At 45.3% G+C, this 18,833-nt stretch overlaps 1 protein-coding gene across 1 annotated transcript in view; it reads right to left on the bottom strand.

The window, feature by feature from the left end:
- LOC124774928 (chromodomain-helicase-DNA-binding protein 7) overlaps nucleotides 1-18,833 on the bottom strand; it is a 326,638-nt gene that overhangs the window by 199,734 nt on the left and 108,071 nt on the right. Inside the window, exons 12-13 of the mRNA XM_047249608.1 lie at nucleotides 17,198-17,325; nucleotides 16,934-17,122 (exon numbers count right to left, since the gene is read on the bottom strand). Of these exons, the coding sequence (XP_047105564.1) occupies nucleotides 16,934-17,122; nucleotides 17,198-17,325 (317 nt within the window). The remainder of the gene's footprint in view (nucleotides 1-16,933; nucleotides 17,123-17,197; nucleotides 17,326-18,833) is intronic.

Below are 18,833 nucleotides of genomic sequence, written 5' to 3'. Positions count from 1 at the left end.
CTTGTTTCCTTGGAGGGATGACCAAGCATCCCACCACAACGACACAAGCCTCTTACAAACATCCCCACAAATGTCAGATGACGGGACACAATGGGAGGCTGGCCGAGGCAGGAGGACTGCAGCCTTGGCTGCCGCATCCGCAGCCTCATTCCCAGGCACTCCTACATGTCCGGGAACCCACAGAAAGTTGACAGGAGAACCATTATCAGCGAAAGAATGGAGGGACTGCTGTATCCGTTGAATCAAGGGATGGACCGGATAGGGAGCTCCAAGGCTCTGAAGAGCACTGAGTGAGTCAGAGCAGAGTACATACGATGAATGGCGGTGGTGGCGGGCATACTGAGCGGCCTGATGGAGAGCAAAAAGCTCGGCCGTAAAGCTCGAACATTGGTCGAGGAGCCGGTATTTAAAGGTGGCAGCCCCGACAACAAAGGCACAGCCGACACCATCGTCAGTTTTGGAGCCATCGGTGTAAATAAAGGTGCGACCGGCAAGTCGAGCACGAAGTTCGACAAACCGTGAGCAATACACTACAGCCGGTGTACCCTCCTTCAGGAGTGAGCTGAGGTCGAGATAAATATGAACCGGAGCCTGGAGCCAAGGTGGTGTCGGGCTCTCACCCTCTCTGAAGGTGGTATGGAGGGCAAAATCCAATTGTCGAAGCAGGCGACGGAAGCGGACTCCGGGGGGCAGCAGGGCAGACACATACAACCCGTACTGACGGTCGAGAGAATCGGCGAAGAAGGACTGGTAAGAGGGGTGGTCGGGCATTGACAACAGCCGGCAGGCATACCGACACAGCAGTACGTCGCGCCGGTAGGTCAATGGTAATTCGGCAGCTTCAGCATAAAGACTCTCGACAGGACTAGTGTAGAAGGCTCCGGTCGCAAGACATAACCCCCGATGGTGGATGGAGTGGAGACGGCGTAAGAGGGATGGCCGAGCAGACGAGTAGACGAAGCTCCCATAATCCAGCTTCGATCGGACTATGGACTGATACAAGCGAAGCAGGACAGTGCGATCCGCTCCCCAAGATGAACCACTAAGAACTCTGAGGACATTAAGGGAACGTGTACAACGAGCCGCCAAATAAGAGACATGCGGAGACCAACACAGTTTCCTGTCCAACGTGAGCCCTAGAAACTTAGTTGTTTCCACGAATGGGAGAACAACGGGACCGAGATGTAAGGATGGCGGAAGGAACGCTTTATATCGCAAAAAGTTGATGCAAATGGTCTTCTCTTCAGAGAACCGGAAGCCATTTGCCACACTCCATGAGTATAGGCTGTCTAGACAATGCTGAAGGCAGCGCTCCAGGAGGCATGTTCTCTGGGCACTGCAGTAGATCGCGAAGTCATCGACAAAGAGAGAGCCTGAGACATTAGGTGGAATGCAATCCATAATTGGATTGATCGCGATGGCAAAAAGGGCTACGCTCAAGACGGAGCCCTGAGGCACTCCGTTCTTCTGGAGGAAGACGTCGGACAATACGGAACCCACACGTACCCTAAACTTTCGATCCGTTAGAAAGGAATTAATAAAAAGGGGCAGGTGACCGCGTAGGCCCCACCTGTGCATAGTGCGGAGGATACCTCCTCTCCAACAGGTATCATAAGCCTTCTCAAAATCGAAGAACACGGCTACCGTTTGGCGCCTTCGCAAAAAGTTGTTCATGATGAATGTCGACAAGGTCACAAGGTGGTCAACAGCTGAGCGGTGGCGACGAAAGCCGCATTGGACATTGGTAAGTAGCCGTCGAGATTCAAGAATCCAAACTAACCGAGCATTAACCATGCGCTCCATCACCTTACAGACACAGCTTGTAAGAGAAATGGGGCGGTAACTAGAAGGAAGGTGTCTATCCTTCCCGGGTTTGGGTATAGGAACAACGACGGCATCACGCCAACGCATGGGGACTTGACCTTCGGTCCAGACGCGATTGTAGGTACGAAGAAGGAAGCTTTTGCCTGCCGGAGAAAGGTGTGCCAGCATCTGAACGTGAATGGCATCTGGCCCCGGAGCAGAGGACCGGGACAGTGCAAGCGCACGTTCAAGTTCCCGCATAGTAAAGGGGGCATTATAAGTTTCCAGATTCAGCGAGTAGAAGGAAGGTCGCCGAGCCTCTTCTGCCTCTTTCCTGGGAAGGAAGGCAGGGTGGTAATGGGCGGAGCTTGACACCTCCGCGAAAAACCGGCCGAAGGCGTTGGAGACAGCCACAGGATCAACGAGGATCTCATTACCTGAGGTCAGGCCAGGTACCGAGGAGTGGGCCTTAATGCCCGACAGCCGGCGCAGGCCACCCCATACGACAGAAGAGGGAGTAAAACTGTTAAAGGAGCTGGTGAAAGAGGCCCAACAAGCTTTTTTGCTGTCTTTGATGACTCTATGGCATTGCGCCCGGAGTCGTTTGTATCCAATACAATTCGCCAACGTAGGATGGCGGCGAAAGGTGCATAAAGCATGTCGTCGAGCACGGATAGCGTCTCTACAAGCCTAGTTCCACCAGGGGACGGAAACGCGACGTAAAGAAGAGGTAGTACGAGGAACGGAACGTTCGGCAGCATTGATGATAACAGCCGTGAGGTATTCGACCTGACTGTCACAACTGAGAAAATCGTGGTCCGGAAAGGTCGCCAGGGAGGAGTAAAGTTCCCAGTCAGCTTTCGGTATGTTCCAGCTCGAAGGACATGGGGATGGAGTGTGGTGCAGGAGACGAACAACACAGGGGAAGTGGTCGCTCGAATAGGTGTCAGGAAAGACATACCACTCGAACCGACGGGCAAGAGTGGTAGAACAGTTCGAGACGTCCAAGTGCGAGTAGGTATGAGTACAGTCCGAGAGGAAAGTCGGGGTGCCAGTATTGAGGCAGACAAGATTGAGATGGTTGGAGACATCCGCCAAGAGTGGGGGGGGGATGAAGGGTGGCCCCTGGGGCAGAGGGGGCGGGGGCCACGGGGGAGGAGGATTTGGAAGGGAGGGATTTGGGAGGCGGAGGCAGAGACCCCGGATGGGGGAAGGAGGCGGAGGGGGGACAGGATAGGGGTGAGGATACCGCGGAAGGAGTGGACACAACTGAGGCAAACGAAGTGGTCAACGGCACGGGATGGAGGCGGTCATACTTCTTCCTGGCCTCAGAATAAGAGACGATCCAAAGTTTTGAGTTCTTGTATCTTCTTCTCCTCCTGATATGCGGGGCAGTCTGAGGATCTAGGCGAGTGGATGCCAGGATAATTAACGCACCGAGGTGGTGGCGTGCATGTATGTTCCTCACGAAGAGGACATCCACAGTCGCCACAAAGGGGCTCAGCCTCACACCGTGACGACATGTGCCCAAAGCGCAAACACTGAAAACAGCGCATAGGAGGCGGGACGTAAGGTTGCACGTCGCACCGGTAGCACATCACCTTTACCTTCTCCGGGAGAACGTCCCCCTCGAAGGCGAGGATAAAGGCCCCGGTGTCGCTGCGACGGTCTTTGGGGACGCGCTGGACTCGCCGGACGAAATGCACGCCTCGGCGCTCCAGGTTGGCCCTGAGCTCCTCATCAGATTGCAGCAGGAGGTCCCGATGAAAAATAACCCCCTGCGTCCTATTTAGTGCCAGATGCGGGACAATGGACACTGGGACGTCCCCAAGGCGGTCGCACGCCTGGAGCGCCGCCAACTGTGTGGTGGAGGTGGTCTTTATAAGTATGGACCCCGAACGCATCTTGCTGAGAGCCTCGATTTCCCCGAAGATGTCCTCAATGTGCTGAACAAAGAACATGGGCTTGGAGGTGGCGAACGTCCCCCCATCGGTTCGAGAACAGACCAAATAGCAGGGGAAGTACTTCGCCCCAAGCCGGCGGGCCTGTCCCTCCTCCCAGGGAGTGGCCAAGGGGGAAAGGACAGGTGAACCATAACTAGAGATAGTACCTTTCCTTTTGAAAGACTCGGCCGCAGAGCGACCTGATACGTGTTGACGTTTCATCTGCGAAACGTCCGCCCCGATACCACCCACTCCGACCAGGGGCTCTCCCCATGGGCGTCACCCAGCCTCAGCAAGGGCCACCTGGCAGGATGACCATTGCCGGGAGTCCTGATGCCCCAAGGAGACGGGCATCTACTCCTTGGCCGACGTGGGGAGGGTGCAGCTCAGGTATCGGCAGTACGATCCCTGTGTTGTCAGGGGGCTACAACCTAGAGGGTACATGACGACCCCACCACAACGGGGCTGGCTACCGTGCTGGATTTCTGGTGCTATGGAAAGTCCATCATGATCGTAAGTGCAGATGGGGATGCACTATGGGCGTAACTTGTACATCCCATCAGGCGTTTAGGCCCAATTTGAGGAATAGTGGGTATGGTTACAACGCTGGTACAATGCTGAGTGCCATGGTCTTAGTGCACTGAGGACCAGTGGTACACCATGTAAGGTGTCCTTCCCCAAAAGGCTCATACTTCTGTAGAATTTTGAAAAATGGAGGTCAAACCCCAAGGGGGACCATCACATGGAAGGCCGAAACGGTTGAAACTCCTTTTAGTCGCCTCTTACGACAGGCAGGAATACCTCGGGCCTATTCTTACCCCGGACCCGCAGGGGGGAAGGAGGATGGGGAATATACAAAGACGGCACATGAGACGCTGGAACTGCTCCCCAAAACTCACTTTCCTCAATACGCTCTGCCGGACAACACAGACCAGAATGTGATCCTGGAGAGAGACTCGAAGAGAGGACTGGGAATCGGCCAAGGAGTGTGTGAACTTTAATAAAATCCATTGGACGGTGGGAACATTCCAACTGTTAAAGTCACCTGGCCCAGATGGAATTTTTCCAGCTCTCCTCCAACAGGCAGGAGAGAAGCTCATAAGAGTCCTATGCAGGCTATTCAGGGTAAGCCTAGCAGTAGGAAATGCTTGGAGGACAGTGAAGGTTGTCTTCATTCCAAAGCTATGGAGAATTGATCTTACCAAGGCCAAGTATATGAGAACAATCAGTTTGTCCTTCTCCATTCTCAAAACATTGGAAAAATTGGTTAATGTATATGTTGCGGAGAGGCAGCTCTACATTCAAACCAACACGCAACCAGGTAAATCATGTGAGACAGCTCTTCACCAACTCGTTGGGAAGGTGGAGAAAGCACTCCACTTCCAAGAAATAGCCCTCTCCATCTTCCTGGATATTGAGGGGGCCTTCAGTAACATGACCTTCGATTCCATGGTAAGGGCAGCAGAGGCTGATGACCTGGGGACCACTATATGCAGTTGGACCAGGGGCATGCTTAGTGGAAGGAAGGTAGAGGCTACCATGGTGAATGAAGAGGTGGTAATTAACACCACTAGAGGCAGCCCACAAGGAGTTTTGGCCCCTCTATTGTGGAATCTAGTGCTGAACGAACTCGTTGAGGAATTAAATTCCAGACAAGCTTCTGCCAAGGATATGCAGATGACCTTGTCATAATAATACTTGGCAAGTTTACCGACACAGTTAGAAATATGAAACAAGGAGGATTGGACATTGTGCAAAATTGGAGCATTGAACAGGATCTGAGGGTTAATCCTAAGAAGACTGTAGGAGTGCCAGTTACAAAGAGAGATATTCAACACTCAAGCTGGAATCTAAAGCTCTTCGGTGGAACTCTTCCTATGAAGGAGATAGTGAAATACCTAGGGGTAACCTTAGACAAGAAGCTAACGTGGAACCCTCACATTAAGAACATCTGCTCCAAGGCAGAAAGTACTCTAGTGAGTACTAGAAGGTCTTGTGGCAAAAGCTGGGGCCTAAGCCCCAGGGGTATGCACTGGATACACACCACACTGTTAGACCTAGGATTTCCTACAGTGTCTTAGTGTGGTGGAAGAAGGTAGAACAGCGGGTTACAGCTAACGAGCTTGCTAAGGTGCAGAGATTGGCCTGCTTAGCCGTAACAGGTGGAATTAGCAGTACACCAAGCACTGGAATGGAAGCCAAGCTGGACATGTCTCCACTACACCTGTGGGTTAAGATGGAGGCAGCAGCTGGGACACGCAGACTTAAAACTGGCAAAATCTGGGTCTCATTCTGATATCCCAAACCACACAAACATAGCGAGTGAGGTAAATATACGAATGTCTGGGGAAATGCCTGCCGACTATATAGTAACTCCCCACTGCTTCGACAAGCTTACAATATAATAATTGAAAGCAGGGAGCAGTGGAAAAAAACAGCTCGACATCGTACGGGGGGGGGCATCGTTTGGTTCACCGATGGGTCAAAAATAGACCAAGGCATTGGGGCAGGTGTGTAGGGGGTTCAGCCAAGATGGAGGGCATCATCTCTCTAGGAAAACTGGCATCTGTATTCCAAGCTGAAATTACTACAAACAGGGGAGTGTATGGAGGAGAATGTGTGTAGCCACTACAAGGACTGTAGCATCTACATCTATTCAGACAGCCAGAAAGCCCCGAAATCATTGGCAGCTCCTGCAACATGACCTAAGATTGTTGACTAATGCCACAAGGCTTTGGTGGAGCTAGGGGGAAGCAATAGGGTAAACCTAGAATGGGTCCCTGGCCACTCGGCTAGGATGGGGGCAACAACTCCATTTATTGAACCAGAACCTGTCCTGACAATCACCAAGTCTATGATCACATTATAACTACGGAACTGGCTTAGGAAACAGCATGTAGGATATTGGACCAAGGTCTATAAACAAAAACATGGTACAGTAATGATGCCCAAGCCACGTTTTAAAAGCTCTGTAATCCAGGGATTGAACAGGAAAGAGATCAAACTCATGACTGGACTGATGACCGGCATTGGGAATTTCAAAAAACACCCACACACAATGCGTATATCTGAAGAGGACCGCAACTGTAGGCTCTGTAATGAGGGTGAAGAAACTGCATCACACCTACTCTTCCATTGAATGGCATCGAAGAATAATAGATACAGAATCTTTGGGATATTGGAATCTGAAGAAATCGTGTCTAACAAAAGAACTGGTAGAGGGACTCCTTGCACTATTTAAGGGCACTGGTTGGCCTTACTGGATATACAGGGAGCAATACTGCACAATAAACTTAATTTCGGTGCAGGCAGTGGCAGGTTAGACCTAACTGTTTTAGCTTCCCTGTTAAAAATCAAATCAACAAAAAATCAGTATCTCCCTTTATATCACTCAAAACATTATTTTTAGTATTCTGTGATTTTTCCATCCCCTACATCACAGGCAGGACCTTTATCATAGGAAATTTAATGTTTATGGGGAACATTTTTGAAAGAAGCCGTATCTTTAGAGTTATCCAAGAAAAACAGTCACCTTTAATCAACCCCCCCCCCCCCCCCACCCTCTCTACAGGTCAGGTTTTTTAGTATGTTATTCATGGTACTCCATCCAACCAATATACAAAAATTTGCAACTACACACAAGCTTTTCCCCCTATTTGACTTGTTTTGGTCTTCATTTGACTGGGCTAGTGCGAGCGTAACAACCACCAACTTTTATGGTCGAAAGTTTGGCTTTCCATACATTGTCTGAAGTACTAGATTTGTTGACCGCAAATACTGTAAAAATAAATTAAGTAAGCAAAATGTCAAAGCCATATGTTTTATTACTTACAAACATGAGCTGGCTGTCATGTGGCTGTTTGTTTTGCTTACCAACTATTGCAGACCACTGAGGCAATATGTGGGCCAAAAAGTAATGGGAATTATTTATTTTCATAGGATTTATAATGTTTATCAATATAATGGAAGGAAACATTCCACGTGGGAAAAATTATATATAAAAACAAAGATGAGGTGACTTACCGAACAAAAGCGCTGGCAGGTCGATAGACACACAAACAAACACAAACATACACACAAAATTCAAGCTTTCGCAACAAACTGTTGCCTCATCAGGAAAGAGGGAAGGAGAGGGGAAGACGAAAGGAAGTGGGTTTTAAGGGAGAGGGTAAGGAGTCATTCCAATCCCGGGAGCGGAAAGACTTACCTTAGGGGGAAAAAAGGACAGGTATACACTCGCACACACGCACATATCCATCCACACATACAGACACAAGCAGACATATTTAAAGACAAAGAGTTTGGGCAGACATGTCAGTCGAGATAGAAGTGTAGAGGCAAAGAAGTTGTTGAAAGACAGGTGAGGTATGAGTGGCGGCAACTTGAAATTAGCGGAGATTGAGGCCTGGCGGATGACGAGAAGAGAGGATATACTGAAGGGCAAGTTCCCATCTCCGGAGTTCGGATAGGTTGGTGTTGGTGGGAAGTATCCAGATAACCCGGACGGTGTAACACTGTGCCAAGATGTGCTGGCTGTGCACCAAGGCATGTTTAGCCACAGGGTGATCCTCATTACCAACAAACACTGTCTGCCTGTGTCCATTCATGCGAATGGACAGTTTGTTGCTGGTCATTCCCACATAGAACGCATCACAGTGTAGGCAGGTCAGTTGGTAAATCACGTGGGTGCTTTCACACGTGGCTCTGCCTCTGATCGTGTACACCTTCCGGGTTACAGGACTGGAGTAGGTGGTGGTGGGAGGGTGCATGGGACAGGTTTTGCATCGGGGGCGGTTACAAGGATAGGAGCCAGAGGGTAGGGAAGGTGGTTTGGGGATTTCGTAGGGATGAACTAACAGGTTACCATGTCACCCTCACAACACCCCCACAATGACCCCATTAAGTTTTATTTACATTCCCTCCGCAAACATGCCTTCGCCCTAGCCAGATTACGCTCGCATATTTTATTTTCTCAGGCTTGTCTGACATTTGGCATTACCCCCAAAGGCCTCACACTCAAAGTTCCCATCTCTGGCTGCAACCCTTCCTTCCATCAGTCCCTATACCAGTTCCAATCTGAACAATCCATTGCCCTCACCCACCTAATCCTTCACCTACACATCAACTCAGCCAATGAACACACCCGTCAACTCCTATCCTTAATAAAAGTCCTTAATCTTTCCTCTCCCACATCCACACCGGCTGTTCAGAGCATCCTCCTACAGGCCAACCGTAAATTAGAACAGCATGCCACCCTCCACCTCAAAAAACTATCCAATCTCCTGGTTTCCCACCTCCGGAAAGGCAACTCACTCACCCTTCACAACCTTTCCAGCAAACCTCAACCTCCTCTCATTGCACACAAACCCAGTCTCTCCCATCTACTCAATCTCCCACTTCCAGCTCCACTCCCTCCAAAACCTCAAAATTCCGATCAACACAATCTGGAACCACAACACCCCAATTCAGTAGTTAACCTTTCCTCCAAACCTCTCTCTCAATCCGAAACCTCTGTCCTATCCAAAGGCCTCACCTTCAGCCCCACTCCCAGATTCAACCAAACGGCCCTCGTCAAAGATTTACTGTCCTACACTCGTACTCTCTGCTGGAAGTATCACTTTGCCACGAAGAAAAATGATCCTACTCCTAATGATCCGACTCCTCAAGACACCATCCAAATTGAACCCTGCCTGGAACAGTTCCGTCCTCCGTCACAGCGGGACCCACCTCCTCTTCCTCAAAATCACCCTCTCCAAACCTTCCAGGAATTTCTTACTTCCAGCCTTGCATCTCAATCCTTCTTAAAAAACCTTAATCCTACACCCAACATCACCACTGCTGAAGCCCAGGCTATCCGTGATCTGAAGGCTGACCGATCCATCGTCATTCTTCCGGCGGACAAGGGTTCCACGACCGTGGTACTTGATCGTCGGGAGTATGTGGCTGAGGGACTGCGTCAGCTTTCAGACAACACCACATACAAAGTTTGCCAAGGTAACCCCATTCCCGATGTCCAGGCGGAGCTTCAAGGAATCCTCAGAAACTTAGGCCCCCTGCAAAACCTTTCACCTGACTCCATCAACCTCCTGACCCCACCGACACCCCGCACCCCTACCTTCTACCTTCTTCCTAAAATCCACAAACCCAATCATCCCGGCCGCCCCATTGTAGCTGGTTACCAAGCCCCCACAGAGCGTATCTCTGCCTACGTAGATCAACACCTTCAACCCATTACATGCAGTCTCCCATCCTTCATCAAGGACACCAACCACTTCCTTGAACGCCTGGAATCCTTACCCAATCTGTTACCCCCGGAAACCATCCTTGTAACCATTGATGCCACGTCCTTATACACAAATATTCCGCACGTCCAGGGCCTCGCTGCGATGGAGCATTTCCTTTCACGCCGATCACCTGCCACCCTACCTAAAACCTCTTTCCTCATCACCTTAGCCAGCTTCATCCTGACCCACAACTTCTTCACTTTTGAGGGCCAGACATACCAACAATTAAAGGGAACAGCCATGGGCACCAGGATGGCCCCCTCGTACGCCAACCTATTCATGGGTCGCTTAGAGGAAGCCTTCTTGGTTACCCAAGTCTGCCAACCCAAAGTTTGGTACAGATTTATTGATGACATCTTCATGATCTGGACTCACAGTGAAGAAGAACTCCAGAATTTCCTCTCAAACCTTAACTCCTTTGGTTCCATCAGTTTCACCTGGTCCTACTCCAAATCCCATGCTACTTTCCTTGACGTTGACCTCCACCTGTCCAATGGCCAACTTCACACGTCCGTCCACATCAAACCCACCAACAAGCAACAGTACCTCCATTATGACAGCTGCCACCCATTCCACATCAAACGGTCCCTTCCCTACAGCCTAGGTCTTCGTGGCAAACGAATCTGCTCCAGTCCGGAATCCCTGAATCATTACACCAACAACCTGAAAACAGCTTTCACATCCCGCAACTACCCTCCCGACCTGGTACAAAAGCAAATAACCAGAGCCACTTCCTCGTCCCCTCAAACCCAGAATCCCCCACAGAAGAACCACAAAAGTGCCCCACTTGTGACAGGATACTTTCCAGGACTGGACCAGACTCTGAATGTGGCTCTCCAGCAGGGATACGACTTCCTCAAATCCTGCCCTGAAATGAGATCCATCCTTCATGAAATCCTCCCCACTCCGCCAAGAGTGTCTTTCCGCCGTCCACCTAACCTTCGTAACCTGTTAGTTCATCCCTACGAAATCCCCAAACCACCTTCCCTACCCTCTGGCTCCTATCCTTGTAACCGCCCCCGATGCAAAACCTGTCCCATGCACCCTCCCACCACCACCTACTCCAGTCCTGTAACCCGGAAGGTGTACACGATCAGAGGCAGAGCCACGTGTGAAAGCACCCACGTGATTTACCAACTGACCTGCCTACACTGTGATGCATTCTATGTGGGAATGACCAGCAACAAACTGTCCATTCGCATGAATGGACACAGGCAGACAGTGTTTGTTGGTAATGAGGATCACCCTGTGGCTAAACATGCCTTGGTGCACAGCCAGCACATCTTGGCACAGTGTTACACCGTCCGGGTTATCTGGATACTTCCCACCAACACCAACCTATCCGAACTCCGGAGATGGGAACTTGCCCTTCAGTATATCCTCTCTTCTCGTCATCCGCCAGGCCTCAATCTCCGCTAATTTCAAGTTGCCGCCACTCATACCTCACCTGTCTTTCAACAACTTCTTTGCCTCTACACTTCTATCTCGACTGACATCTCTGCCCAAACTCTTTGTCTTTAAATATGTCTGCTTGTGTCTGTATGTGTGGATGGATATGTGCGTGTGTGCGAGTGTATACCTGTCCTTTTTTCCCCCTAAGGTAAGTCTTTCCGCTCCCGGGATTGGAATGACTCCTTACCCTCTCCCTTAAAACCCACTTCCTTTCGTCTTCCCCTCTCCTTCCCTCTTTCCTGATGAGGCAACAGTTTGTTGCGAAAGCTTGAATTTTGTGTGTATGTTTGTGTTTGTTTGTGTGTCTATCGACCTGCCAGCGCTTTTGTTCGGTAAGTCACCTCATCTTTGTTTTTATATATGATTTATAATGTTTGTTTATTTTGTTGCTGCAGAGGTTCTGATATATGTTTGTATTTTCCGCTGTTTTGAATATTTAGTTTGCTACTGACAATATAAATGTTATACATGTTTCCAAGTGCTTGGTGAATTTTTAGTTTCAAAAAAGATTGATCAAAGAACCTGCATTAAATATTTATTGAAAAATGGAATAAAGGTCACTCTACATCTGAAATATTTTTAATTCTTTTGGTTTGTCTGTATGTTAAAATATTTATTCACAATTGTTCTTTTTATCCTTAACTTTGGCTTTCGGTCAACTGATGTGAATAAGACAAGTGTTTACACATGGCATAAACCTTTCAAAGAGGGCCGAGAAGACGTTTAAGACTGACTGCCTTGGATGGCCTAGCATATCAATTACTGATGACAATGTGGTTCTGGAAAACTGCCGAAACACCATCAGAGAGGTTGCTGATGATTTAGGTATATCCTCTGGCTCACGCCAAGCAATTTTTTCCAATTTTTGGGCCTAAAACGTGAGGCAGCAAAGTATGTTGCAATTTTTTTTTTTTAAATTAATTTAGACCAAAAACAACATGGCGTAGACAGCCCTCAGGAATTGCTGAATGGAGCTGACAACAATCCAGAACTTCTAAAGAAGGTTATAACAGGTGACAGAACATGGGTATACATGTATGATGTCGAAACCAAGGCCCAGTCATCCCAATGGAAATTGCCTGAAGAGCAAAAACCAAAAAAGGTTCGACGAGTTCGATCACATGTGAAGGTTCTTCTCACTGTTTTCCTCAATTACAATGTGATAGTGCATCATGAGATCCTACCTTAAGGTCAATAACGAATACTAACTGAAAGTTGTGTGTCAGTTGCTTGAAGCAACTGAAAGGAAGTGACCAAAACTGTGGCGAAACGACTCATGAAAATTTATTTACGATCATTCTCCCACTCACACCTCAATTCTTTTTTGCCAAAAGAATGTTTATGTTGTCTTAGCCATTACATTCATCAGACATGGCCCTCTGCAACTTCTTTCCATTTGCAGGGCTGAAGAGAACCATTAAAGGACATCATTTTGCTGCAATTGATGAGACAGAAACATAATTTCTGAAGGAGCTGAACACCATAACAAAAAGTGAGTTCCAAAAGTTCTTTCAGATGGGAAATTTGCTGGCACAAGTGTATTATATTTGAGGTGGATTACTTTGAAGGAGGCAATGTTGTTGGAGAATAAATAAAGAATACTTTAAGAAAAACAAAAATTCCCATTACTTTTTGATCACACCTTGTATATCAAATCTAGGAAGCATACACCCCAGGAGAACTTCCAATAGTGACTCTAGGGAGACCTTAGATGATGGAGGGAGAACTTGGTATGTACTATCCATGTTTCCTAATTTTTCCCCCCTAAAGCTCATATCCACAATACTGTAATGATGTAACAAAAAAGGAATGAGCAAAATAGGTGCTCCATCAAGAAGTAAGTAGGGAGTCCATTATATTACACCATTTTCAATCTCTATTACAAGTAGAGCTATGAAGCTCAATATATTCAATAGCAGGCACCACATACACATTGTTAAATACTTAACGGATATCATTCATAAAAACGACAAACATTATTTTTGTTTCCTTAAAGAGAAAGTCGAATACAACTTGAATTTTAATCTTGTGTATCTTAAAGGCCAACCGTATAAAGCAGTTGATCTCGGATTATCAGTGAAAATGACTTCAGATTAAACTTAATTCAAAAATTCGCATTGTATACATATTAATCCCAGTTTATATCATTGTGAAGTAGGATCACCTCTGACTGGCAAACTTTGTGGATAGTGTCAAGTTCAACTGCAATTGTTAGTTCACCACCTAGTGGCATTACAAAACAATGTTTTTGTTTTGTACACATATGAGTTAAAAATTAGTACACAATAAAGTTTTTATTCACAAATAATGATTAGTAAACATGTGAACACACACACACACACACACACACACACACACACACACACACACACACACACACACAGAGAGAGAGAGAGAGAGAGAGAGAGAGAGAGAGAGAGAGGCACACACACCTAAGAAATATTTCAATCTGTATTGTCAGCTTCAGAAATTATAGACTTTAAGTAATGAGTGTAGATAATAACTGCTTGGAAACAACTCATAATTAATGTGATTACTTTAGGGTACAGACACTTAGCAACAGTGTAAAACAGGGAAATCCAAAATATCTGCAGTGAAAATGTAAAGTGTGTGGAGATCTACAGCAGCCAATAATAATTGAATATCTCTTACAAAAATGTTCTCTAGGCTTGTCTGGAGATCTACAGCTGCCAATAATAATGGACATCTCTTACAAAAATGTTCTCTAGGCTTGTATAGCAGTTAACTGTACAATTCACGCAAAAATTACAGAACAAGTGCTTAAACTGCTGTGCCTACTACACACATGTTGTTGAACAAGACTAGTAGTATGCACATGAATGTTTGTAGTTATCAGGCAATGTTTCATGGTTGTGTCCTGGAATACACACTAGAGGATCTCGGGTTCAATCCCATGTCAGCTCGGATAATTTTATTAATCCCCATCCACTACCTCTTGCCACTTCTCTCACTTCTGGCAATGTGAGTAACACTCTGAGTTGTTTCAGGTCTAGGATTCAGGGTAAAACTGAACTATGCAGCAGTTATCGTTGCAGCATTTAATTTGCACAATACAATAAAGCAGTTAGTGCCTCAGATGAGGAGTCTGAAACGAGTAAGACAATTAGTTAGGAGAAGAGTCTACAAAGAAATTACAGTACTAACAGAAAATGAAGTTAATAGGCATCATAATAAAATGAGGACAACATTCACTTACAATGTATATACATAAAAATATTTACAAAATTTGAATTATTTTATGAAGTGTCACTTTGAAACCCTGATTTTCTTTTCATTTCTTTTAGCTCCAGTTCTTTAATTTATGTACCTACTTTATTATGGGTTCGCTATCATGGCACTGTAATCTTTTTTCATAAATTTTATATTTCACATTGAAAACATATTTTATTCCTTTGTTTTGAGGATGTGTGTGTGACACCGCAGTTGCTATAACAACTCTGTTTTTTTTGCTCATTTGCTTATAATTACATGTTTTTAAGTTCAAAATACATGAACTATCGCTGTTGCAGTTAACAGACACTGTCATTCTTACCAACCCAATGTAAATGATCTGTCATTTATTTGTTATCAATGAAGAGAACAATATTTTCATTTGAAGTTACAGACTTCTACTCATTTATTAATGATGTGAATGAAAAACGAACGAAAATGTGACAAATAATATCATAAACTACATTTTTCGCAGCAAACATGTAATTCCAGGATGAAAATCTACTTATGATTCTAAAGATTGGAAAAGTTATAAATTGTGGCTTCAAAGCTGCAACTAGCTTTCACAAATTTTCCCTTACAATAGGTTTGATGAACTTACTACAACCAGTTTTATGCATTAAAGTATCAAAAAGTTTTTGCTCCAGTTTACATACTGCATGTAATTACAGAGAGATGAAATAGTGGCCCAACACATTCCAGAAACAAATCTTTTTCAGCTCAGGAGAAGTTTGCAAATCACACCTTTTTCTGAAAAGAAACTTCCTGGCGGATTAAAACTGTGTGCCCGACCGAGGCTCTAACTCGGGACCTTTGCCTTTCGCGAGCAAGTGCTCTACCATCTGAGCTACCGAAGCACGACTCACGCCCGGTACTCACAGATTTACTTCTGCCAGTATCTCGTCTCCTACCTTCCAAACTTTACAGAAGCTCTCCTACGAACCTTGCCGAACTAGCACTCCTGAAAGAAAGGATATGGCGGAGACATGGCTTAGCCCCCAGGCTGTGGCTAAGCCATGTCTCCGCCATATCCTTTCTTTCAGGAGTGCTAGTTCTGCAAGGTTCGCAGGAGAGCTTCTGTAAAGTTTGGAAGGTAGGAGACGAGATACTGGCAGAAGTAAATCTGTGAGTACCGGGCGTGAGTCGTGCTTCGGCAGCTCAGATGGTAGAGCACTTGCCCGTGAAAGGCAAAGGTCCCGAGTTCGAGTCTCGGTCGGGCATACAGTTTTATTCTGCCAGGAAGTTTCATATCAGCGCACACTCTGCTGCAGAGTGAAAATCTCATTCTGGAAACACCTTTTTCTGCTTACTTTACTCTTTCTTTATAAAACAGAACCTTCAATAACGAACACTGTGTATCTACGATGTTCGATTAATATCTTGAGTCAAAGCATAATAATCACATTGATATCTGGTTTTAGCACTGTTGTCAAGTGTGTTTTGTGCTAATTTATATCAGCACTGAACCTTCTTCAGTGGAGCCAAGTCTATTGTTATACAATAGAGCAGTGTCCTGGAGGTCAAAATGCAATGTTAATGCAATCAGTCCTTACAATCACATGAAATGTTTACGTCAATCAATGATGATGGATGTTTGCAGAAAGGATGCCTCATCTAAGCATGCAGTGATCCATAATTATGCATCAGTAACACTAATTGAGCAACAGACACAGCTGGTTTTTCAGAAAGCTCTGCAGTACTTATTTCCACAGAACTAAATGGCAAGCAAGACACACACTTCTTGCCAAGAAATAAATTAGAGTTGTTGGATTTATAATTGCAGTGATGAAGGGGAAGACATATCACATTGAATTTGGATGAAACATAGACATCTGATAGAGAAAACAAATAGCCTTAGAGGAAGAACATAGCTGCAAGCCATTTCAGTCAAAGTCAAATATCTTTTCCTTTTACAAATATGATTAGGATTGTAATGAAAATTATTTTCCTTTATTTTGTTGTGCTGCTGATCTTAAGTAATTAACAATAAAGTGAAACAGTAAGACTGTAGTAGCCACTGGAGAATTCTGTGTTTGATTTTAAGTTATTTGAGTTAGAATAGCATTAGTTCCTGGTCAATCACAAGCACTTCCCCTTGCTAAGGAAATCACTATCAGTTTAACAGTTTGCTTATTTTAGCTAGTTTGGCCTGCAGGTGTAGTTTTTAAAATAAAATTATGACTATCATCTAAAAAACATATACCCTGCAACAATACTTACGAGCCATGATATACTATTACATTCATGTCAGTCCATGCTTCAAACTCACGTTGCCAGTTTGGTATGGTAGAAAGAGGTGCAATGACCAGGAAGGGGCCTCTAATTCCATATTCGTGAACTGCATGAATAAATGCTAACGACTGTATAGTTTTTCCGAGACCCATCTCATCTGCCAGTATACAGTTGCGGCTGGAAATGACAATAGTATTTACTGAATAACTTTTCTAATATTAGCATATATTTTATAAACGAATTGTTACATACCCATTGTACCACGAAAAAAGCAACCAGTTTAATCCTTCAAGCTGATACGCTCTTAACCTATTACCATTTTTATATTCTGGAGATTCTTCTAATTTCACCCATGATTCTGGGGATGGTTTCTTCTTTGGCTGGAAAGTAAGGAAAAACATAGCGAATAATTATTTGAAAATATCCGACTCACTCTATTATTAGCTCCTTTTATTACTGACTGTCTTTTGCCCTCATCTGCATGCATTGTGCTCAAAATGTTATTAAAATGTTTCATTCTTCACAGCACAGGTATTTGTATTTTTATAGCCACCACCAACAGCAACAACAACTTTGTTCCTTATGACATCTCATAGCAGAATTTATGGTTCATCAATTTTTGCTCACTTCAGTATATTTAATTTCCTTAAAATCTTTTTTGTGTATTCACTGCCCAACATTTTCTGGAAGATGTAAGAGGGCAAGAAAAATAATGCAAGGGAAGAATAACACCTTTCACCTATTTCACACTAAGTAAATTAGAGTACTAAAACAAAACTACAATGTTTGACACAGAAAGGAAGGCAACTGTCGAAATCTAAGTACAGTTGTTTGGTAGTAGGTTTCATGTTAACAGAAGTGTGTAGCTTATGCTTGATGACGATGAAGTCAATATCAAGGAAAGTGGCACAAGATATGGAATAGGACTATATGAAATTTAATTGAGAGAATGTATTTAGAGATTCCAAAAGTCTCAAGGTGTTGGCCTCACCGTGAGTCCACATGGCACAGATGTCTCCAATGTATTTAAATAACACCAGGATCTGAAGGCTTATGGATCCCAGGGTAGGCCCTCCAAGCAGCCCATGAAAAGGATTGGCATAGGAAGGAGCCCACGACTGTACCCCTGATCTGTTTGTTTTTCTGCCACTTAAAAGTTACAGTAGTAGTTCGTAAATATTAAGTTGGTTAAGGTGATCAGGAACAATGTTATGGGTTTGGTAACAGGTGGGTGTTGGCTGAGACAAAGAAGTTCTATGAATGGAACTGTTTGTCCTTGTGAGCAGCATGTTTGTATGGACTGTAAGCCAGTTTGTACCATATGGATGGAATCTTGATGGCAGATGCTGTATGTAGTGTGTCACTATACTGCTATTTACCTTCGTATATGTACACCTTTTGGTCAAGTGACACAATGGTGGTAGATCGCTTATTTGCCAGGAGAATAATGATGAGTCATCAGTTTTTGGGGAGCTTAGTGCCTGGAATTCTGCAGAGTACTTACATTTTGATAGTTGCCCATCTTGTTCATGTCAAACATTCCTTTCCCTATAGCCTTGGCATTCGAAGCACACCAATTTGTTCAGGTCCAGACTCCTTACAGCAGTACACCACCATTCTCCCCTCAGCTTTAACTAAGTCATGCAATCCTGGTTCTTGTGGGCCCTCCAAAAACAACTTAGGAGTACGTCTCGTGTCACACAGTATTATCCTTTTCTTGAACATATTATCAGCTACTTCAACAAGGCTATGTCTTGCTAAAATTGTGCCCTTAGATGATGCATATTCTGTCCAACAGTTTGCCCTTCACACACAGAATAGCTTTACGTCAATCCCCTAACCTTCACAACTTCCTCATCAGACCACCACCTACATGGCCTAAATTTAC

This window comes from Schistocerca piceifrons, chromosome 2 (genome assembly GCF_021461385.2).
Source record: "Schistocerca piceifrons isolate TAMUIC-IGC-003096 chromosome 2, iqSchPice1.1, whole genome shotgun sequence".
NCBI classification, from domain to species: domain Eukaryota; kingdom Metazoa; phylum Arthropoda; class Insecta; order Orthoptera; family Acrididae; genus Schistocerca; species Schistocerca piceifrons.
The sequence above is the reverse complement of the archived record's forward strand: the minus strand, read 5'-3'. Positions and strand labels throughout refer to the sequence as shown.